We start from the raw sequence: 24,764 nt of genomic DNA on the forward strand, positions 1-24,764 counted from the left end.
TACCACTCCACCGAGGCACATACAGCTGCTCACTCCCTAGCACTTCTCACTTGGTACACCTAGCACTTGCACACACCCAAACCACAACCCCCCCACAAGTCCCCCACCCCTTCTCTATCTCACTGCACTTGCACGTTCTGTATGCTCACAAGGCATAGTAGGTCTTCTATGTTCCCTCCCTGTTGCACTGGGCGCTTTGAAATACAATTAACTTGTTGTGTAAGTGCCATACAAATGCACAATAAAATGAATGGTTTGTTTTATTTGCTTATATAGTGCACCGAACCAAGGGGTATCTGGGCGCTATGTGTGGACAATGGAGTTATCACCACAGCAACATAGCTGTTGCAGAAAGGTTTCCACTTCTTGACAAACTGTCCTTGTAGGCTCAACTATTATGCATTTTACAAATTATTTCATGTTTCTGAAGTGAATAACATTGATTTTTGGAAATTATAAAAACCCCACTACAGGAAATGATACAATTATGATGTTTTATTTGTATCGAGACCCAGCGCAGTGGTGGTTAGGGTACCTTACTTGATGCCTTGTAGGCACAGCATTCAGATCTGCTATAATCTTCAGGCACTAGTGTTTCATTTTCAAATGTGCCAACTCAAGGTGCTCATGATGTTGGGTCATGGAGGAGCATGCTGCACTGCTGCCTATGGCAGGTTGTGAAGATCAGGCAGTGAAGCGCATGGCTCTAAAAGCTGCAGCAGCTATGTGTACTATGGTTGTCTGACCCACCAATCAGACCCACCAGGAATTCTTTGCAAAGAGGAATGCTCTTTCCGACCACTCAGTGGGATTTGCAATAGAAACAGAAAACGACCAGACCATTTAAATCTAAAGACATTTCTTCGCAAGGATGGAATACTTTTGCAATGTTTCAGTAACATTTCTTTGAGTGGATTGCGTCCTCCAACATATTCTTCATCTTAGATGTCTTCCATCCAGCTTTAGCTGCTTCGGAAAAACTCTTGGCAGAGGGCGCTGATGTCGTCGAGTCGATGGTCCCTCGAAGGCCTCCATCGAGGGTGACATCATTGGGTGTCTAAGTAGCACGCGCGGCGCCCGTTGGCCTCAGTTCCGTTTTTCCACAGTATACGTTGCTTCAGAGATTTGGCACGCCTCGTGTTCTGTGAAGAAATAGTAAATAACTAATATGTCCTCGTCATAGACGCCGACCACGAGATCGGGTTTTAAAAAGTTCAACTCGTGTGGTTAAAAAATGTCGATTAAAGACCCGCACTGAGAGCGTTTGTGGTGCCTCAGAGAAGGCCACAACATGGAGGCCTGTACGAAGTGTCAGGCGATGAAGGGGAAGGCCTTGTGAGAAGGGGGAAAACTACAGGTAGGTCGTAAATCCGACCGTAAAGCCTCGAGTCAAGGTCCCGTGAGGAGAAATCTCTGACGCGAAAGGCATCGGTCGAGATCCCGAAGCGATTCTCATTGCTCGTCGCCTTCGACAAAATAAATAGAACAAACAACGCCATAGGTCCCCCACCACCTCGTCCTCGGACGAATCCCCAAAATGGGGGAAATGTCCTACTAAACATTCAACATCCAAAGAATGGGAAGCATTCAGGGTCAAAATGATGGAGGTGTTCGAGAAAGCGAAGCCTCGGTCCACACCTTCCTCGGAAGCCAGCCGGGAGCATCATCGCTCCGACACTCGCACGCCCTCGAGCCCGGGTGATCGAAAGAGGAAGGATAGAGAACCTTCCCTGGCGCCGAGCGAGAAAAGCTGCTCGAGTCGAACCTTCGAGGTCACAAACGCCGTCCGAGACCGAGCACACCTCGAAGGGCAAGTCTTCGAAGAGCGCCTCGACGCCCTCGAAGCCGGCGAAGACTGGTATTACGCCGACGCCATTGACTCCTCTGTCAACATCAAAGCCCTCGACGCCGAAACCTCCAATTCGGCAAAATCAGCCAGAAAAAAAGGCTACAAGACCTGTAATGCCTTCAGGGCCCATTAATACTCCTCCCCCACCTCTGCCAGAAAAGGTTTTTAAACCTCTTCTTAGGAAGGACTCTTTCAAGTCTCTGACCTCAATTTTTGAGCAACAGGAGAAATCTGATGAGGAGAATGTACCTTTTGGGCTAGAATATGGCACCCCAAATGTCCCAGAACGCCTGATTTCAGAGGAAAGCAGGATGAGGGATTTGGTTGAATCACTGCACAATGCGAGTGGTATTAATACATCTCCTGAAAATTACTTTGGTAGACCAGAACCAGGAGAACATGCCAGTCCGTAATACCGTCAGCTAATGACAAAGGTAATAGATTTAGGATGGGCCAGACCTCCAGCCCAATTTATCCAAGATGATCTAACAGACATTGGATCATGGTCCTACTGAAGACCCAATACTACCTTTTCACGTAGCCTTGCAAAATAGGGTGGGCAAAAATTGGGAGACTCCAGATTCTATTCCACCAGTGAATAAATCCCTTACCTCAAAATACCGCCCTGCCAGTAGCGACCCCGGCTATCTGTCTTAGCATCCCACTCCCGAGAGTTTGGTCATACAGGCAGCAACAGCTTCTAATAAACTGGCGTACCCTTCTATCCCTCCGGACGGGGACGATAAGCGTGTGGACACGCTTGTGGCTGGGCATGGAAGGTATTGTCAGCTGGGAGTATAGCGTTAAAATCAGCCAACTCAACATGTGCCTTGGCAAAGTTTTCGTACACTCTGTGGGAGTGCATTGCGATGGCGGCGGAGCACATACCAGAAGGGGGCGGGAGGGAAGGATTCCTAGCCATCGTTAGAGATGGCAAGGAGGCTATGCAATAATCCCTTGAATCTGGATTGGACACTGTAGATAGTGTGAGAAGGTCCATGGGCACTAGCACGGTAATACGCAGATTTTACGGAAGTCTGGTTTCGCAAATACTGGTTTCATGCAAAATACTGTAACAAGCTTGAGTCTTCATGTAACTCTTGCACCCGGCTACCCATGGGTTTGGCGCACATTAACAAATAAACAGATAAACAGATGTGCAGAACCGTCGCCTGAATATGTGTCATGACCCTTGCCCCTGGCCCTCACTGGCAAATCAGCCTTCCAATTAGGGCCAGGTCAAAGGCCTTAAAACCTCATCCAAGACACTCTTGGAGTCAGTTCTGGCGCCTTTGGCGCCAGGCTCATAACCATCATGAAGACCAACATTAGAATAGGGCTATTTACTTGGGACTATTTAACTGGGGGGGGGGGGGGGGCGGGGGGTTTCAGCCAACATGGAGGCACACACACAGCTCAGTTACAATGAACTGAGCTATGCGGCCTAGCCTTTTGGGTGTGGCAGGCCTGGGACTATTTTACCTGGACTACTTTACCTGAGACTATTTAAACCACACCCAAACAGCAGAACATGCTTTGTGTTATTCTGCTGTGGGCAGCGTAACGCTCACTGTGTCCAGTTCTTGATGCCAGCTTACCTGAAACCAAGGACCTGCAGAGAGAGATCGAACACTACGAAACTTACCTGGAACAGTATCCGGTCTTCAATCCATCGCTGACTTCAGTTCCACTCACCTTAAGGTACGAACTCCATCATCCGGCAACGCATGCATCCTGGAATACCATAACCTGGAAAGAGAAAGAAAGACAGCATTAGTAAGTGTTTACTCACGTTTCCTCCTGAATGAAGAAAGCCACATAATTCTTACCTGGGTAGTCATCTCCTGGAAAGTATCATTGCTGGAACATTACGGTGCTTGGAGAGGAACATCGCAACCTGCAAGGAGAGAAGACACAGGATAGCAATATAAAAGACGAAACGGTGCCGCGCATCGCGAATTACTCACCGGTCAGCATCGCACACACCGCGCTTTCACCCACCGGCCCATGCTTATCTTCAAACTGCATGACACCAAAATACCTTTCCATACCTAAAAGGAAAGAAGCAAGACATTATTATTCAAACTAAGAGCTGCATATAAAGACTGTAAAGCAGCAAACATACGGAGTCTCAGCAGGCCTGGATTCCCACAAAGGGGGGCTTGCACCAGTGAAGTAACTTGGTCGCTGCTCGCCACCCCCCCCCCCCACATCTACGCGCCCCTGCCATGAGGAGCAGGACGGAGAATCCACCTTTTACAATATTACGGTGAGAAGGCCCAAGGGGGAGGAAGGAGTTGAGGGCAAGGGAGGTGGGAAAAACAAAGATGATCTGGTATTGAATCCAGCTCTCCTATACTGCAGACCCATTTTTAACCAGAGGCCTTACCAAGGGACCGGGAGAGGATTCGAGAGTGCAAATCATCCAACCAGGGCTGGGTGACGTCCCTGTGGATACCAGGTGAGCGTAACAATATGTCCTTTGACAGATCTCACCTTTTTGGCAGCAAGGCTGACGAGAGCCTTGAGAGGTTGCAGACCTCAAAAGCAGCTGCCAAGTCTTTGGGAGCTGCCATCAGGCAACCTCAGCCTTTTCGTGACCAGGTCAATCTTGGAGGGGACCATCCTATCGTTACTACTCCTCATATGGAAAGGCGAGAGGAATGGCCAGTCAAAGGGGCCAGAGAAAGGCCACTCACGGTGGATGAGGAAAACGTGCAAAGCCAGCTCCAGCTATAGCCTCTCTGCCATCAGCGGCTGCAGCAACCACCTCAAAACCACTTTGAGGACTTTCATCACAAGACACCTGTAGGAGGCAGGCTGTCACAGCATCTGCAAGAATGGCGAGCCATTACTTCAGATGTTTGGGCTCTAAAAATAATAGCCCAAGGTTACTGCCTTCCTTTTCTAACGCAACCTCAAAGCAATCCACCAAGGAGACACCCTTTGAAGTTTACAGACCCACTCCTACAGCAGGAAGTTTTAACCCTGCTGGAGAAAGGTGCTATAGAACCAGTACCTGCAGCGGAGAGGAAGGGATGGTACTCCCTGTATTTTTTGATCCCCAAAAAGGACGGAGGACTGAGACCCATCAAGAAACTTGAACAAGTTCCTCAGGAATGACAAGTTCAATATGGTTAATCTTTCTCAGATCCTTCAGGCCCTCCAACTCCAGGATTGGTTGGTGTCATTGGACCTCCAGGATGCTTATTTTCATGTGCCGATTCATCTCAAGTACAGAAAGATACCAGAGGTTCGTAGTTGGCGACTCACTATCAGTTTCGAGTCCTGCCATTCGGATTGACCTCCGCCCCAAGGGTTTTCACCAAACTGATGGTAGTGGTGCCAGCGCACCTCAGGAGAGGGGGGGGATTCACATCTACCCCTACCTGGACGATTGGTTGATCAGAGCACGTTCTGCCGAACAGGCACTAGATAACCTGAAAGTCACCTGCCACTTCCTCCACAGACTGGGCTTCTCCCTCAATTTCAAGAAGTCAAAAATGACACCTTCTCAACGGCTCCAATATATAGGAGCAGTATTAGACACATCCCTGGGAAAGAGCTTGCCTCCTAGGTTGAGGGCTCAAGGCATTCTTCAGATGGTTTCCAAATTCCAAAATGCCCAAAATGTTCAGGCCTACGACTTCTTAAGGTTGCTCGGCCTCATGGCATCCTGCATTTTCCTAGTGCCAGAGAAATGTCTGAGAAGGAGATCCCTTCAATGGGCTTTAAAGACTCAGTGGTCCCAGTTCTCAGGTCGAATGGCAGATCTTCTCCAAATTCCGAAAAAGGTTCGTCAGGATCTTCTATGGTGGACTTGTTCAGAGAATATCCTGAAGGGAGAACTTTTTTTGGCAACCATGGCCAGAGATCACAGTTCTGACGGACGCCTCAAAGGGTGGGGAGCTCATGCCAACGATCTGACAATCAGCGGTCGTTGGTCTCCATCGGAGTCCAAATTACACATCAACCTTCTGGAGCTGAGAGCACTCAGACTAGCGCTGAAAGCTTTCCTGCCATCTGTCAGGGAAAAAAAATGTCCTGATAATGACGGACAACACAGTGGCCATGCATTCGCTAAACAAAAGAGGTGTAGGGTCACTACCTCTGTGCAGAGAGGCAAAGCAGCTCTGGTATTGGGCAATCCAAGAAGGAATCTCTAACTGCAGTTCACCTAGCCGGGGAAGAGAATATGACGGCAGACGCTCTGAGCAGGCAGAGCACAGTGTCCTACGTATGGGAACTGGCTCAGGAAGTCATTCAAGAGATCCTTGCCCTTTGGGGAACCCCTCAAGTGGACCTATTTGCGACCGGAATCACCCGGAAGTGCGACAGGTATTGCTCAAGGGAATTTCCCCGAGAGGAGCCCCGGGGGACGCGTTCGTGGTGGAGTGGAATTTCCCACTATTGTACTCGTTCCATCTGATTCCCGTCATTCCTCAGGTCATCAAGAGACTGAGATGCTTCGGAAACCACATGATCCTAATTGCCCCGGATTGGGCCAACAGAACGTGGTACCTAGACCTTCTAGAGATGTCCATCTGTCCTCCAATAAGTCTTCCTCAGAGAGAGAACCTTCTCTCTCAAATGGAGGGTCGGGCTCTCCATCCAGAGGTCAAAACGCTTAACCTTCACGCTTGGTATCTGAAAGACAGATACAAGGATTGGAACCTTCCAGATGACGTCATGGAGGTGTTCCTTTCGGCAAGAAGGCCAGCAACAAGTCTCTATACCATTGGAAAAAGTTTTGCAACTGGTGCAGAGAAAAGAATATCAATCCTTTTCCGTGTTCTATTCCGGAAGTACCGTCCTTCCTCCTGATCCTGGCACATAGAGGTCTAAATGTTGGAACCATTAAAAGGTCATCTTGCGGCGCTTTCCATCTTCAAGCGCTCGTCAGAGGAATGCTCCCATTTCAAAATTCCTCTGATAGTGCAATTCTTAAAAGGACTCACTAATATGTTTCCTCCTTATCCATTTCAAGTGACAATTTGGGATCTCAAAATGGTACTAGAATTCTTAATGTGTGCTCCTTTTGAGCCTTTGCACACTTGTCCATTAAGATTACTGACATGGAAAACTGTTTTTCTAGTTGCTTTAACATCTGCAAGAAGAGTAAGCCAATTGCAGGCACTGTCTTCTGGGCCACCCTTGTGTTGAAGGTTAAACCCTCATGTTTGCCATAAGTGGTATCCGGTTTTCATTTAAGTCAGAGAATTGTTTTACCCGCATTCTATCCTCCACCTTATCCTAGTAAGGAGGAAGAAAGGTTACACAGGTTGGATCCGAAAAGAGCTTTAAGCTTTTACATTTCTAGGCTTTCTAAGCTAAGAGTGGACAATCAACTGTTTATTGGCTACAAACGAAAAAGATTGGGTCAGTCAGTGACAAAACAAACAATATCACGCTGGAGTGTGCTTTGTATTTCAGAATGCTACAGATTAGCACAAAAAGACCCACCAGAAGTTTAAGGGCTCATTCCACCAGAGGCATCGCCTCTTCGACTGTCCTACAAAGAGGTGTTCCTATAAGGTCCATTTGTGAAGCAGCAACTTGGTCCTCGCTGCATACTTTTTCACATTTCTATAGCCTGGATGCTTCCCAGTCTAAGGAGCTGAATTGTGGTAAAGCAATACTATGTTCAGCCATCTAGGGGTATCAAAAAAATCTAACCCCTCCTCCAGAGAAATTGTCCATACTGCTTTGGGAGTCCATCTAGGATGAGGAATACGTTGGAGGACACAATCCACTCGAACAACAAGTTACTTACCGACTGGTAACGTTCTTTCGATTGGATGTTCCTCCAACGTATTCCTCATCGCCCTCCCAACCTACCCCTCTCTAGATTTTTCCGGGTTATTGCTACTCTAACTCACGTAAGGCAAATACCTGTCTGCCGGCACAGTCTACACAATAAGAAACCAATAAGAAGGTGGGAAAAAAAGAACTGAGGCCAACGGGCGCCGCGCTTGCTACTTATACACCCGATGACGTCACCCTCGCCGGAGGCCTTCGAGGGACCATCGACTCTACATCGACCCACGGCGCCCTCTGCCGAGAACATTAGGACTTCAGTAGGCTATCCCAGTGGTTTGTAGATCCCCCAACTCTTCGTATCAGTCTGTACTAGCTCAGGACCTTGGTAGAGTGGCAGAGAAGTCAGGCTTATCTTATGAGGAAGAGGCAAGCTGTAGCAAAGTACACTGAATCTTGGATAGACAGGCACAACAAAGAAGCACTTGCACTTAGTTATATAAAAAGTATATATTTACACCAGAATCACTTTACATACTTCAGACGTTTATACTAGAACACTAAGGAATACTTGATAATACAATTCTAAGGGCATTTTCACTTTTTTGTTTGTTCACGGTTACATTTGTAGCAACGTTAGAAAGGGAAGAGGCAATGGTATTGTATTATCGGTTATTGAGCACTCATGCAGTTTTTAACAGTTTATAGAGTATTACGTTTACTCGGCAAACACACATAGTAAAGTCAATTAAAGGGAGGAAAATCGGTACTTAATGTAACATAAGCTTAGTTCAAGGTTCTAGAGACTTTTTCTTCACCTAGTAAGTCCTTCAAGTCCAAAACGCAACCATGGCTGAAGGCAGTTCACAGAGGGCTTGAAGTCTTGACACGTAGCGAATTACAAAGAGTGCCTGGGGATTTCTGCCAGTTTCTATTGTTACTGAAGCAGCAAGTTAACAACAAGGAAGGCCATAAAACTGACATGAGAAGGGGACACAAGCCGTGGCTTGTGTCTAAGGTAAGAGGGGGTTGCCCTGGACACCTCTACGTGCACTCCAATGCACTGGAGCGACTTCTTGGAATAAGGTAAGCAATACCTTTTTACCCCACAGTACCTTAGGTTAGAAGAAAATGTTCGTGCTGGATGTTTTGCGATTTTGCAGCTTTGGACACTACCTCCAGATTCCTTGGTCTGATGACTGAAGGCAGGACAAAAGACAGGATCTCTCAGCAGCAGTCTCGAGAGATGACCGCTAGCACAACTTTCAGCACCTTCTTGGTTCACTCTGCGGTTTTGGCACCTTTTCTGCAGCTCCAACAAAGGACACAGATCGCCCGGTCAATCTTCGCTTCCTGCAATCCCACACACTGGTGAGAGAATCTGGGCGAGTTGGATCGAATCTCTGGAGTATCCTTAAGGGTTAAGCAAAGATTTGGACAGATTCAGACTTTCCACGATGATGCACTCCAAATGGGCAGCAGGTCTCCTGGTATTGGGGTTCTGCAGCTCTGGAAACTCCTGGGGCCTCAGGAGATGGCTTGTTTCAAAGTTCGTCTTGGGACTGTTTGTTCCCACCAGCCAAAGGGAAGGAGCAGCCCTTTTCGGAGCCCCTCTGCAGCACAGCAAACGGGGTCAGGACAGCAGTGGTCGCTTCACTGTGTTTTAAAGGGTCTCCAGGCGTCTCTGGCCGTCGTCTTCAGTTACTTCAGTTTCCAGTGGTCTAGTTGCTATTCAATCCAGAAGCCTCACCTTTTACAGTTCCAGCATACTCCTCTGAAATCTCTCAGCATTTTACATAAAGGGGTGTTCGGCTGTCCAATGATGACAGCCAGACCACCGTGGGAGCTGCAACTATGCACACTTTGGCAGAGAAAGGACAGGGGGTTGGAAGACTCCCTCCTCCCCCCCCAGTCCCCACTTCCTGCCTGCCAAGACAATCTGGAGCATAGGTAGGGATACCAAAAGGTTCCCGCCAAAGGAAAAACACACAAAACTCTCCGCCCAGAATGGTAGAAGGGCTAACAAAGAACAACCATGCTAGTAATGGAGAAAAAAGAAGAGAGGCTCCAAGTTGGTACTTGGGTGCCCCTATTGTGCACTACCGATGCCATGGACATAGCCTGCGGTATACAAAATTACACAATAGTTGGTAGAACACGTCCACTGCCACCAGCCATAACTAGGCGATTGTCTATGTGACTAAAAAAGTCACAGGAGCAGAGAGAAGGCGGATACTAGGTATCCCTTTGGCACTCCACTGAAGGTGATGTGTGCCATTCTCTCAGAGTATAGTGTTTTGGGAGAGATTAAGAACTGTAGTTACTGGAGGATACAGAAATATAATCTTATAGGAGGACCCCAAGAGTCCCCAGCAACATAGCCCATAAGGAGCTTTGTGCTATAGTTGTAAAAACACAGATGCCTTTAAAAGCTATGGAGCAGACAGACTCCATAGTACAGGTAGAGTACAAAGATTAGAGTTCCAAAAGACAGAGCCCACAAGAATGAATGAGTGGAACAAGTCTCCACTCATTCAGGATTGAAAGACAAAGGTCCAGAAGTACAGCAAAAGTGCTGGAGGTCTCACTAGGAGAGGGGATGAAGCATAATGATCATTCTCCCCAACAACCACCAACGGAAGAAAGCATTGCAGAACCCACAGATCACTCAACTGCTGTGCCCTGACGTGATACTCATTTCTCAGACCCCAGGCCCTGAACACAAACATTAATGGAGATAGTTACCAGATCCAGACATCAATGCATTTTAACCACAGGGACCGTATTCATCTGTTCCTAGAAAACGCATCCCTTTGATTTGATTGTGTTTGTGGATCCACCAAACCAACCTCTAATTTTACTGAGATAAACAATAACATGTTCAGTCAGCTTCCACATTACATTGATGGTTCAAATGTTCTTGCAGGGGGGTCAAGCAGGGTTCATTTGAAGCATAAGGAATGCAAGACGGGGGACCGCAATACCCTGTGGCACACCCTGTACAACAAACAGTTCCCCCTGTTGAAGTAAAGGGGCAAGGCCTTCCTGTGACCACTTTCTGATCTGTTAGTTTATCTTGACTTACTCTGTATAACAAAGCCTGTAGGAGTCTTTTAAACCCTAAGCAAAAACAGCAGGGCCAATTCTCTTGCAAGGGTTTCAGTGCTCCAACTCTTTTTAATCAATAATCATCAGGTCATTTTGTAAAATGATTGCTGCTGATCTGAGGCCAAGGAATGGTAGCTTAAAGTGGTAAAGTTTCAATGGAGCGGGTAGATTGAAGTACCGATCCTTTTAATAAAAAAGTACACAGAAAATCCATGTCTTGCACTGGCATGATCATGTTTCACAGCATCACCATTTTGAGTGGTTTCCTTACAACAGATTCCCCAAGGCTCTTATGACTACTATAGGTCAGTGATATTTTCGTTTCTTGTTCAGTGGTATCATGTACAGCCCCCTGAACCCTGTTCCTTTGAAACGTTTTGTCCACCTCCAAAGTTGCAGATTCTCACTTGGCACCAGTTTTCCTGATCGTGGTATTCAATGAAGTCCTTCTTAAAAATTCAGGGTATGGCCAAATGTCACCATCTTTAGAATCCACTGGTCCAAAGTTACAGGCTGGTAGAAAATTGGCAATTTCCCCCTCTCCAGCAGGATACGATTGATGGAAAGGTAATGAACAAAGCCAGGCTTGGAATGCTGGGACCAAGCCCCTCTCACCCCCCCAATCCCCCATTTGACTAGATTCACTATGCGCAATGTGCAGAGGGGAAGACCCAAGCTGTCTGAAATTGCTCAGTAATGTCTGTTGACATTGAAAGTGTCTAAAAAGGATTGCATCACTGATGAGATGAGAACATACCCTTACCTCCAGGAGATGTTGTAGACATACGTCAATAGTTCCGTATCTGGCTATAGCTGTTGGTTTTAATCAACACAAGAGTTTCAAGTATGACCTTAATAAAATGTTTACTCCATTGAATGGGCAGAATATACAATTTTTAGTCTGCACTTCAGGTTTAAAACTTAAGTTTCAGCTACTATCACTTTGAAAATACTGCCATCATTCAAGCTTTGAGAGAGTGCAACGACAGATTAGAGTACTATGCTATATCTGAGGCCACCTACTGTCAGCAAGATGCACTCAGAACATTCTTCAGTCTCCTATTTTCCCTCTGTCATGAACAAACACGACAAGTTAAACTTGTCCCATAGAACCATCTCTTAATGGGACAACATAGCAACCAGATTCGCCATCTAGTTTCCAAACCTACTTCTCAGGATGCAGAGGTTCTTCCGGCTGCAGGTGCCAAAATGTGGTTTAGGCAGACACCTGGAAAAGGCTGGAGCCAGATCAAATACACCCATTTTCAAATGAAATGCCAGTATACTCCTCAGACCCAAATATGCCATATTATCAATTGATTAGGATACTAGAGACTAATATGCATGCCTCTTTTGGACTAGTCCACTCCTCCGAAGCATCATCATCACAGGCCTTTTACTCACCTACCGATTATGGGCATCAGGATCAACTCCACAGAATCTGGATAACAAGGTTCCCCAATCTGCCTCACTATCTCATATCTGGTCCAATAAAAAAAGGACTAATTCAATCCAACTTCTACTGCGATGGAATCTTTGGAAACATGACGGCTTTCAGGCTTCTTCAGTGAAAAACATTCTTACTCTCAGACTTCTGCATCAAAATTGAGACCGGAGAGAGGAACTGGATCTCTAAGGCCTTTACTTCATTTAAGACTATTGTCACTGGCTTTTGCCCTTGGTGGCAGCGGCAATGACAAAGGTCGTTTTGGACAATGGCTCCATGCTCTGGAGCATCTTAAAGGCAGTTACATTCTAATTGCATGAATAATATCGGGCATGTCACAAGACCTCTTAAGGACACTAGGAGGTAAAGTCTTTTCCCTCCAGGCTCGAGTTTTCCCTTTATTTTCCCCTTCAGTTCAGCATTTGGGATTGTCTCCGTTCCTCCCTCTTAGGGCTTGCAAATGTATGCACAGTCTTCTGTTTCTTTCCTGCGTGGACCTAGAGGTCACAGACACAAGATTGCACCTTCCTTCCACATGAGTGAAGGCTGTACAGTTAGAATTCATGAGGGTGCCTCCTGACCCATATTCTTTCTCAAGCATTTTCTATGGGTTTTAAGCAGTGTCAGCTTTCAAATGTACAGATGGTTCGGGGTTGTAGTACGCTGGAAAACTAAAAGGTTGCTCTCAAATTCCTGGCATAATATTAGCAGAGCATAGCATAGTAAAAGCAAAAATATCCAAAATAGCTATCCCCAGCTGAAGAAAAAAATGCAGGCGCTCACTGTAAGGTCAACTTTTCCTAAGATGTGGAAAAACATTCTTTGAAAGTTTGAAGCACAGGTAAATTGCACTGATTGGTCAGTGGAAGGCTGACAGTGCAAGCACCCAATTGTTAGTGGGGAAGAGTGTTAAGATGGATTTCTGAACTCTGTCCTGGAGGGGCAGAGGCTCAGAAGGCCAGCCTAGTTTCTTGGAACAGGGTAACCTCTGGACAAGCCAGACCAATCAAGGTAGCGACCGCGGCAGTCAAGACTAGGTCTCAAGAGGGGTGAGGGTGACTGAAAGCCCACAATGAGCACACAAAGCAAGGGCACTTACAAATTACTCCAAGCAGGTGTTATATTAAAAATAGACACATTTACTACAAGGCCTTTGTAATATTGACCATAGCAAAGAATCACGATAAAACTCAAGTAAACCAACACATCACAATCAAATACAATATATATACAATTCCCAACGAGTCTAACGAGTTGGACGCACGAAATGTGCAGACCACCTAGATGGGGAGGAAAACAGGCAGTGCGAATAATAGTTAGACCCAGTCCGCCTTCAGAGGCACCTAACTAGAAGGAAGCCCGAGCCCTACGAAGAGTGGAGCCTTGTGCTCAAAAGTACCTGCACACGCTGGTGCCAACGGGAAAAAGGAAGTCTCTTTGAGGGAATCAGGCAGTTCCTTTCGGTGAACAAATGAAGATGAACAGAGCTCCGCGACTCAAGCGCAGCCTCCACTGTGGGCAGAAGCAGAGCGCGAGTACGGAAAGGCGTGATGTTTGACACAGCGGGGAAAAGCTACGGGCTACTGCAGGAGGGCGACCAGTTCCTAGCGATGCTACTCACCGGTCCCCAATGCAGGCAGACCCAAGCTTCTCCGCGTCAGTTTCAGTGCTGGCAGGTTCAGATACGAGCAGGGGACTTCTCGGCGTCATGTAGATTCCGCGGCAGCAGAAGTTAGAGTTGAGGATGTCCCAAACGCAGTGAACCCGCACAGTTCGTTACCACAGCAGGGCAACGGAGCGGCCGTGTGTATTTCAGCTAAATGTACACTTCTCACTTCAGACCTGGGAATGCCAAGTGTACGAATCGTGTGAGAGTGCTAAGGACGCGGAATACAACACAACCTGACGGCGGTAACGGAGCAAGACTCCTGGGTAAGCTGGTCAGTCCACTGGATGGCCCAGAGACGCTTCCGAAGGCTTCCGTGCAGGAGATGATGAAGATGCCAAGAATAGTTGTTCCCACTATTCCAAAGGGTCGAAGTACCAGTACAGGCCTTCTCGTTCGATCAGAGGCAGAATGGTTTCACAGAGCGACAGCAGTGCAGAGGAGCAGTCCATCAGCAGGTCACCAGCGATTCCTCAGTTCAGCCTCTTGGTTGCAGGATACTTGGCTCCTGTATTCCTTCGTTCGTGAGAACTCAGGAGATCGACATGGTCGTGGTGTTTCGAGCCTCCTCTTATCCACGGTTCCCTTCGCGCCAAAACGGAGGGGACCCAATGAGAGATCTGCAACCAAAACAATCACACCATACGTGGACCTATCACGGACCATGATGGTCCCAGACATTCACGACACACTAGACACTCTGGCACCCAGGATGTGTATTGGGACCAGACATCCCAGCCCACATCCTGGAGGCGCACACAAGGCCTGTAGAAGCCTGCAAAAGCATCTGTGTTTTGCGGGAAAGTACATGCCCAAATAAGGAAGGCCCCGGGTCGGCTCGACCTGGGGAAGGTGAAGGGGGCAAGACGGTCAGCGGGCAGGACAAAGAGCCTCGTGGTCTGGCCATTTTGGGAGCCAGGCCACCATTTTGGGCTAAGCACGAGAAACACGCTTAAACAGCCAAAAGGAGCTCAAAACACAAAAACGATCGCTGCCACCAGTCCCGTCCGTGATTCACTTGCACCGTTCGTTACAATCCAAAGATAGTGTCTAGGGCCTGTAGAAGACTACAGACCAAGAGAGCAGTAACTTAGCTTACAGTGCCCTCTTGTGCCATGTTGCGCGAAAGCTGCAACATGATAAAAGAACTACGGAAAACAACGTTTCCCGGTACTGACTGTCTTAAGGGCATGCCAGTTTCCCCGTAAGAATGGAGCGAAAGCCCAGAGGAGTGCGGCAGAAGGCTGCACTTCTCTGGCAAAGTCTAGATCATGGTGAAAACAACAGCAAAAAGTTTAGGGGTTGCCACATGGAAAGAAAATTACCCACAATTAAGAAATCTTTCCTAACAAAGAGGAAAAATACAAGTTAGACTTTTTATATTAAATTATTCTTCTACATTTTCAGGGATTGATAAGCCTGAAAGGCAACAAGATTAAAAAGTGAATATATAACCTACACCAATATCGTAGAATAATGGATAATTATGGGCTCATTTTGTATGTGTGTATTCATTAAGGATTAATTTGAACAGATAGGCCCCATAGGAAGGAACGAAAAGAGGAGCAATGCAATTACCTCTCTCTCTGCCTCCACCTCTACACTGATGCTGATCATTTGCTGTTTGAGAGCTACTAGTTTAAAGGCTTTTGGAATATGTGCCCTACACATGGCCACTACAGAAAGTCATAACCAGTGAATGAGCGGTGAAGACGTCCCATCATTCAGGGGATGGAAAGGAAGCTACATATTGCCCTATTACAAACACTGGGAGACAATGAGACAGACCTGCCAAGCCACAACTGGCAGAGGATCACAATTCATCACTTCTGCCCTTGCCTAATGGCAAATGTCTACCCAGGGATTCCTTTTATAGCACAGGATGTTTCGGCCCCATATAAGAGGATTAGTTTGCTTGGATCCCAGCTAGGTCCATGGTGGTATTTACAAAAACCTGGGACAGCAAATGTTTCAGAGCTAGGCACAACATTCTAACCACTGCCGCCTCCACACACAACGCTTTAGATCCAGTGTTAACCATCAGACTTAAATTTGAAGTTCTCAATACCCTGTCTGCAAATTAAATTTCAACAACCACATTGAAGAAAACAATTATAGTTGAAAGATTAAAAATGAAGCCTCTTTTCTCCCCCTTTCCTAATCAGGGTTTCTTCTTTACACTAAAAGGAGCTAGACCAGCAATTTCTGGAGGTCACTCTGAAACGTCCGCTCTTACAAGGTTTGTTAAATGGAGTAGGCCATCTGATGCTTGGATAACTGTTCCAAAGTTGTGCAGCTGAGATGGAAACAGCCTGACCTATTTATTACTTGCAGTTCATTATGACGCAGGAGGAGCAGCAGTTAAGACTTGCAGTGTTGGAATTTTTTCATCCAGACAAAAGTAGGCTGATGTGGTAGATGGCTTGGCGAGCAAAGCAGAATTTTTTCAAAGGACAATTTTTATTAGTTTTGTCTATTACATGGAGCCAGAAGTGCTGCCTATATGCCAAAGCTGTTTGCATGGGAACAGAGGATTCCCACAGAAGAAGAATTGGGATGCTAGGACGAACATATGTGGGCACTGTTTGGCTTTTTAGCTGGCCCCAATGACCGTCCGTGAGCATGCTAATTCCTACAGCCATTTCCAACTACCTGCCCCTCAAGCCCCACAATGCCCCCCCCCCCTCCCCACCCGCCCACACTATATTAGAGCTGCCTGCCCTATTAAGGAGATGCCAAGTTTATTTGTAAGTAATCTTTCCAAAGTCAATGGCTAAATTGCAACTGTAAACAAGATCCTGACCTAAAAAAAAGTCTTTAAAAAACAGTGCTTTCAGCCTCTTGCGGATTTATAAGCAATGTGTGCCTTTCTATGCCACTTGCATGGAATAGGTCATAATCAAGCATTTACAAAGCCAATAGATTTGGCTATTGCTATGTTACATTATTGGGATTTATACCACAAACTGCTGCAATTTGCACAGTCTCCAGGTGCTTTGATGGATGTGAAAGGAAAGGGAATGTTTAGGTCAGTGGAAAAGAGGGAAAATACAAGCTTGCTTTGTTGTATTTATGCAAGCCAACCCAAAGTATTCTGCACTCTACAAGCAAGTCTGTTTCAAGATGCCCAGTGTTGCAAGCATACAGACATGTGTTTCTACAGTGGAGCATTGCTTGATCATGGTGTTAAGATACATTGGCTAGGACTGCGATAAGTTATGTGAATGTGGTATTCGGTCCGATGTCTGTTGAGAGGGTTATTCAATTGCCATCTATGAGGGGCTTATTTGGGTTATGTATAGTGTGAGAGCGTGGAACTTGTGAAGGTTACTCAGGGAAGTTAGTGGAAAGCCTGGTAGGTAACTTGGCACACTCATCCAGCATCGGAATGTCAGCATCTTGACAGTGCTGTCCTTCATGTAAAGTAGCTGTAAGGATATGTCCGCAGGCTCCCTGGTGTGGGCTGGTATCTCTGCCAGTGAACAGCAGCTTGTTCTTTGAGAACAGTGGAATACTGGTAGCAGTGTAGGACTTTGGAATCCCTAGTGTGATTCTCTGTGGGATCTGTTCTCACCAACTCTCCTTGTATTCTCCTAGAGAGAGCATAGTCGAGGGGGGGGGGGGGGACTCCCTATGAGCCACTCAGTATGTTATGTTGGCAAGGTGCAATGTCTAGGAGCTAGTCAACATGCATTACATTGGACAGGGAGCAAAACACATCAGGGCACTAATTGCATTAAATACTAGGGGACAAATCCTCTAAAGGTCAGGCTCACCACCTGTCCCACCATGCTTCCTGCAACCATCTCCATAAATTACTGGGGTAAGCCTGGTGTTTTTGGGAAAGCGCACGTGGCGCGGCAAAAATGACCGAAAAGAATGCTGTTAATTGACATTGCGCATGTTATGGATTAACTTTGATGGAGCTTCTTTATGTGTGCCTCTGTCCTCGCTGCATATTTGTGCCTTCTTTTGGCAACCTTGGATCCAGCTTCATTGTTCTATGGCCTTCCAACATGGCCGCATGGAAATCCCATCTTGTCCTGCAGCCTTGGGTTGGCCCTGCTCCCCCCCTCCCATTGGTTGCTCTTGGCTCTTAAGCCAATCATTGCATCCGGGAGGCGGGAGCCGGCCTTACACCTAAGGCCACAACGAAGGCCCTGTCAACCCCTGTCCACGCCGGATCGCCCCCCCCGTGAGTGTCTGTGTGCCCCCTATCCCCCCACGAGTGTGTGCCCCCTATCCCCCCACGAGTGTGTGTGTGCCCCCTATCCCCCCACGAGTGTGTGTGTGCCCCCACCCTGCCTTGCTCCCCCTTTTTTGGCTCTGTGTACCCTTGCCCCTCTTATCTGCCTTTCTACCCCCTCCATTAATCCCTCCTCTTCCACCTTCTTCCTACTCCCCATCCCACTTATTTCTCCCCCCCTCTTAGCACTTCCTCTTATCTGTTCCCTTGAACAGCTTGTCTGTCTCCCCTCCTTTTTCTTCTCCCTCCTGCCCCCACCCCTGCTTTTTAAATTTGTCAGACAAATTTGCACAGTAGCGTGTCTTGTTCATCTCCTTCTCCCCACTCATATCCCCCCGTCCCCCCTCCCACCCCTCCACTTGTATACCTCCTGCACTACATCAATTGTCATCAGACATAGTAATGTTACTGCTTGCTTTGTTCTCCTTTTCCCTTCCCTCTTGCCTTACTTGTTTCTATGCACTTGCACTATCAGAAATGTCGACAGGCCTATTACGATAGTTATTTTTCACATTCTGTATTGTTTCAAGGACTTTAACTGAATGTAACTGTATTTTCCTATGTTCCCTCCCTCCTTGAAGCGCTTTGCAACACATTGTGTATAGGCGCTATATAAATAATCAATCAACGGTGAGCAGGTTAGGGTGGGGCTCAAACAATCGAGCCACAAAGCAAGGCATATGGCCCAGTATGGCATGATTAGGTTATGGCAATGCATGAAACGCATACAGAATTGGGTTTAGGTATACTTGGTTGAAAATATTTGACCATTTCCCATTTTACCTAATTTCTTTTGGTCGTTTTATTGGTCGAAAATGCGGGGGGTGGGAGGGGAAGAGACCCCCCGCAACTCTCCCGCTCTTCCCCCACCTTAGCCTATTCCCTTACCCCTCCCCATATATTTATTTAATTTGACCAAAAAAACTAACAAATTCATTAAAATCAAAAAAGGTCAAATGTTTTTTGATCAAGTATGCTAATACCTCAAAATTATAGCAAAATGTGAAAAGGCACAATATTGGAAAATAGCCTAGTGTTCTCCCTGCACTCCCATCAAGGCCCTTTAATACTTTGCAGTGTTAGGTAGAGTCCAACTGGTGTGGAACTTTACAATACTTAACACTTGGCATTGGATAACCCACCTGTTAAAATAGGCCTGTACTACACAAGTTGGTAGAGTGACTGAGCAGCCAGGCTTCTCTGAAGTGGGGTAATGTGAGCTGTAGAAAGAAATTAGTAAAAACAGGTATCCAAGTAAACACTTAAAGTCATAGTATAAATATTTATTTATATATATAGAAGGATAATTAGACAATCTTTAAAAAGCAGCAACTAACAATATAAACGTTGGGATTCAGTTCAACAAGAGTAATAAAGTAGGTGAGTAAACTTTTCTTATGCTACACATATTCCAGCACACTGAGTGTTGTCATTTGAGGTCAGTGTTAGCACATGTGTGATCACCATTACAATAGTTACAAGGAGGGAAAAGTTTAAATTAGATCAGAACATACTGTGTAAGTAGTAAAACAGTTAAATTAAAGTATGTGGGCAGTCTTTAATTCCAGCAAAAATAGTGTTCAACAATTAAAACCTGTAAGGGAACAAGCACTGCCAAAGCCAATAGGTTCAGAAGGGGGCATTTAGGGAGCCAGGGCAGCCAAAGTCAAAGTCAATGAGCCAGTTCAACGTTCTAATGCGCTCTTCTTAGAAAATGTTTAAAAATAGTCAGTAGTCAAGTAGAAAATCACAGAAGCTAAAGAGGATTCGCCTTGAAGACGCACAAGCTGGGAGGCCAGTGCAGGCGAGTTGAGGTCAACTCAAAATGGTTTCAAATAGTACTCCCCAAGCTAGGAAGCACCACAAAATGGCAAAAGGTAGATGAATTGGTTCCAGATGGATGCCATCCTGTTGCAGTGTAGCAGACCCTTGTCCCTGGTTGTGGTGTTGAAAGAGGATGCCTGGCGGGCTACTGCAGCAACTCTAGAGAGAGAGACGGACTCTGCAGCAATGGTTTCTCCTTGATTCAGCTACCTTTTGTGGTTTTGGGGCCTTTTTCTCATCGCCAAATAAGAACAAACAGCTCCGGTTGGAAGTTACTTGACCAATCGGGTCCTGGATTCTGGATGAAGATGTCATGCTTCTGTAGAGTCCTCTGGACGCCCACAAAGTTTTGCCCGTATTCACACTTCCCGAAGACAATGCACTTCATGATGGTCAGGGGTCCCCGGGCATTGGGATTCTGTGCCCTTGGAAAGTCACAGCAAGTCAGGGGTTGCGCCAAAATGAAGCGGATCTCAAGGCTAGTTGGTCCCACCAGCCCAAGGGAGGAAGTCGCCCACATAGGTCTCCCCAGTCGAAATGAAAACTGGGTCAGCACAGGAGCTGCAGGGCTTCACCGGGCACTTCACGGTTCCAGGAGGGTGCTGCTGGCATCTCCTTACGTCTTCGTCGGATGTTGTCCTCCATTGGAAGACACTGCCTGTAGTCCCAAAATTCTCACATTTTAAGCAAGTTCCCATTCATTCACAGCCCTATGGCTGTCAATCACCCACGAGGGTGGCTGTCCTCACTGAAAGCCACCCAGCCAATCAGAAACGGTTTCACTCTGGCACACCTATAGACAAAGGACAGGGAGGTTTTGGGACCCTCCGCCACTTCCTGCCTTTCCAGACACTCTGGAACCTGGGCAGGCTGAAGCCTGCCATCGGCAAAATGCACAAAGGACTCAAACCCGATTCAAACAATAGAGTAAAAGCCCAGAAATAACTGACAAGAAATGGCGAAAAAAAGACAAAAAGGGGCCATTTTGGGAAAATGGTCACCCCCCCTTGGGTCCGGTACTGCAGCTGTGGAATCAGCCTGCAGATACATGGCACCAAAGAAATAAAAAAGAAACCACTGCCACCAGCCATTTAAGTTAGTTAGTATAACAAGGTTACATGAGAAGTGGGATAAGAGGTTACTACGTAAACCCCGCAGCACTCCAGGGCGGTGTGTGCTGGACCCACAAACAAAAATGTAAGACAAAAGTCATCTTACTATTCTTGGGAACCGTAGTTAACCCAAGAAAATGTATTTAAACATCAGTGGCACAGCACAAAATGTGCTTTATGTCACCATGCAAAACGCAGATGCCTATGAGTTTACCAGACTCCATTAAACAGTAAGAAACAAAAAATCCTATAAAAACACACGTGTGGGGGGGGGGGGGTTTGAAATGTCCCACTCACTCAGGAGTAAAAATTAAAAAGGCCTGACTCCAGCAAAAGAACTGGGCGGTTTCTATGGTTAAAGGTAATTGCCACAGAAATGAACATTCTCCCTAACACTTTGCCACTGTCGATCTCATTCCAGTGTAGGCATCAGATTAACCTATGCCAGGCCAAAAATGCCCAAGAAGTTGCCATCTTGTGCACAAAGTACCAGTAATGTGGCAGTGCTTAGAAAAAACAGATGCTGTGACGAATCACACGGTATTGTCTCACTGCTTCCACGGGGAAGCATGTTCACATGAGGCCAGGCTGCTACCCTATAGTCCCCCTTGGGGTGGTACTCAGTGGATGGATCTCATAGGGAGGGAAACCCTCCATGGGACCAGTGAAGATCACCTTGGGAGAAAGAAGTATTCCCCTCCCTGCTTTTACCCTACTCAGACCCCTGTGGTCCCCCACACCTATCTGTAGAGTTGAGGAAACCAAGTCCCATAAGAATACCGAGACGAACAGTGCAAATGAACTCTGATCATAAATTCACTACTGTGACGAGGAGGAAGGGAGGAGCAATGAGGAATACCTAAAGCCATCAGAATATGCAATCTAGTTGCTCAAGACTGCCTATTGGTTATCCGAAGTACAAATTAGGAGGAGGACTAGACAATTTGTCAATCCTGCACCGCAGGAAATGAGTGAAGTTTGAATGCTGCAGACAGAAAGACACAGGAAGAAGCTGTAGACCGGACGACCGTTGAATAGAGCCACCCCTCTTCAAGGGTGCTGCTAAGAACAGTCAGACCACAAGAATCTGAAAAGAAACCAAATACACGGAAGACATGGGACGCCTGCTGGAGGGAAGACTCGCAGCATGACTGAAGGCAAAAGCAGGGATAAAAACAGCGGGAGTTGACAGTCGGAGCCTGAGCGGGACGCCACGCAGCAGGAAGCCGGAAACAAGGTATGGGTGCTGCCTGGGTCTATGAAAGAGGCTGGGAGCCAAATGAGGAGAAAACAAGGAGGGTCGGGGACCTGCTATGCAATGACGCAAATATATGGTGCAAGGACCCTTTGAGAAATAGACGGTCACAGACATATGCCGCATCAATCAAAACTCGGCAGGAGAGAAAACCAAGTGTCACAGAAGGCCAATACAAAGGGGTCTGGGACCCAAGCGAACTATCGAGGCAAAGCCCACATAAGAGGGTCTGGGACCATGAGAATATTAAAAAGGAGAGAGAATGACAGCTATGCTGGACAGTTGTCAATATCCCGAGAGGCAGAAAGGGATAAAATACAAACTGTAAAAGCTGAATTTAAGTTTATAAAACATCCTATGTGGAACTGTACCTTACAGGAGAGTACACCAGGTCTGTTCAGTTCGACATTGAGTGAAGCAGGGGTAGAGCACCCGCAAAAAGCCACATAGAAGGGTTGGGGACCCACACAAGAGCGAAGAAACACATGGTCAAAGGGTTGAGATACAGAACAAAACAGGGAGAGCATGTGAGAATGTAAAGGGGTCTGGGATGCACACACAAGAGAAAAGAGTTGTGGGAGATCCCGAGAGAGCCCATAGGAATCTGGGACCCATACCACAAAAGCAAAGCACACAGGCCACGGACCCAAACAAAGCAAAGAAACAAATGGTCAAGGGGCTGAGGCCCAGAAAAAGTCACAGAGAGCCAGAGAGAATATAAAGGGTTCTTAACACTACATTTAGGAATTGAAGACAAGGTGAAGAGACGCTACCCTCTTGATACTTGGTAACAGTATTCAAAGTGTCACCCATTGTGTTTTCACATCACAAATTGAACTTTAATGGTCTGTATCCAGAACGAGAGAAGCCTCCTCCTGGAACAAAACACCGCCCAGTTTTCCTTAGTTTAGTGTAAGGGACGGAAATAGGTTTGGACACAGGACGGTAGACATTTTACTTCACAAGACATCCTGACAGTCCTTAGTGTTTTTTTCTTTTTTTTTTTAGGTAGGGCTACCCCCTCAGAAATAGGGCAAGATGGGTTTTTCCCTTATCTTTATTTTTTATAATAAAAGTCTTTACCAACAAGCATGCCACCACTGTCAGACTCTTCTGCACCATTACAATGCATGCACAAAAGCTAACTAGCTGCGTCTGCCAGTGCCCGCTCCCATTAGCATCCAAGGCAGGGCTTTTGGTGCAGGGACAACATGTTCAGATCATTAACAGTCTAGAGTTGCAGATCCTCCACAGGTTTTGCAACATTTACAGTGGCAGATACATGCTGCTGGTTTAATCTAATTGTGAAAAAACATGGCACTGTATAGGCTAGAGCAGTTCCAACTTATCCAAGGATGAATGCTTCCCAATTTACATTACCATTTCCTAGTCTAGTTTACCCCTTAATTTCCTTACTCAAGCATGCTTCGTACTTGACACCTCAGACTACCGCTGCCCTCTGCCCTTAAAGTCAAAGACTGTTTCCTCCTTATATGTTCCTAGCAGGGCTAGTCCTTACATTGTCCTTCACAATGCATTTGCCACTCAAACCAAGCAAGACTTACCTGTGTCACCTTGATGTGGTCTTGAGGGGTTGGCTCACACAAGCCTGTCAGGTCAGGGTTCTGATTTCGCCCATCAGGATACAGGTAGCTGGGGAATCATTTGAAAAGGGTTTAAATCAAACTGAGAAAATAAAATAGAAATACAACTTTCCACCATGACAAGGTTTACCACCTGTCAATTATTTAGCTTTACATGCAAACAGTCCTATTGGACAAATCAACACCCTGCCAACAACTGTAAAAAAAAATGTGTTCAGCTCCTTAAAGTCTTTGGCAGCCGAGTAAGAATCATAATCACAAAGGTTCATGGAGGTCATTTTTTACACCTGTAAACTGATGTGCCTCAGATCCCTGTCATTTCATCAACATTTAATATCCACCTCAGTTCCAACTCATTTGCTCTTTTAGTAGAAAATGTTTAAGTATGCTGATGACAGCTTTTATTAAAAAAGCCAGCACGCTAACCACTGTTTTACCACGCACCCTCAGCGAGCATGCTTGTACAATGTACAATGCTGGTCCGATAGCACAGCGAGTAGAGCGCCCGCTTTGACATCCGTGCAGAGCCTGCTGACAGGTTCGAATCCCGGCAGGGCCAAACTCAGCCTTTCATCCTTCCGAGGTCGATAAATGAGCACCACACACTGTGGGATATAAGCAGCGCTCAGATGCCTGAGGGTTCGTAGCGCTATATAAATGCAAAAAAAAAACAATGTTGGTGATTCAGGGTGTAAGGGGGCTGTCTGTTGTGGTGCGTTAGCCTTCTGGAGTGGCACACTTAAACCTCTCTCTTTTTAATGAAGCAATAAAGGCCTGTTCTCAACTTAGCGCATGACCTTTGCTTATATTATGGAGCTCAGGGGGTCACTGCAACAACCTCTCTCAGTGCCTTAATGCAAGTGATAGAATGGATTATGCTAAACAATCTTCAAAGA

General features: G+C 46.4%; 1 protein-coding gene across 1 annotated transcript in view; it reads right to left on the minus strand.

Annotated features, from left to right (window-relative positions):
• The window catches only part of CBL (Cbl proto-oncogene), a 964,911-nt gene that overhangs the window by 435,377 nt on the left and 504,770 nt on the right, over positions 1–24,764 (minus strand). Inside the window, exon 7 of the mRNA XM_069614372.1 lies at positions 23,830–23,917. Within this exon, the coding sequence (XP_069470473.1) occupies positions 23,830–23,917 (88 nt within the window). The remainder of the gene's footprint in view (positions 1–23,829; positions 23,918–24,764) is intronic.

This window comes from Ambystoma mexicanum, chromosome 9 (assembly GCF_040938575.1).
Source record: "Ambystoma mexicanum isolate Mex_15411 chromosome 9, UKY_AmexF1_1, whole genome shotgun sequence".
NCBI lineage: Eukaryota > Metazoa > Chordata > Amphibia > Caudata > Ambystomatidae > Ambystoma > Ambystoma mexicanum.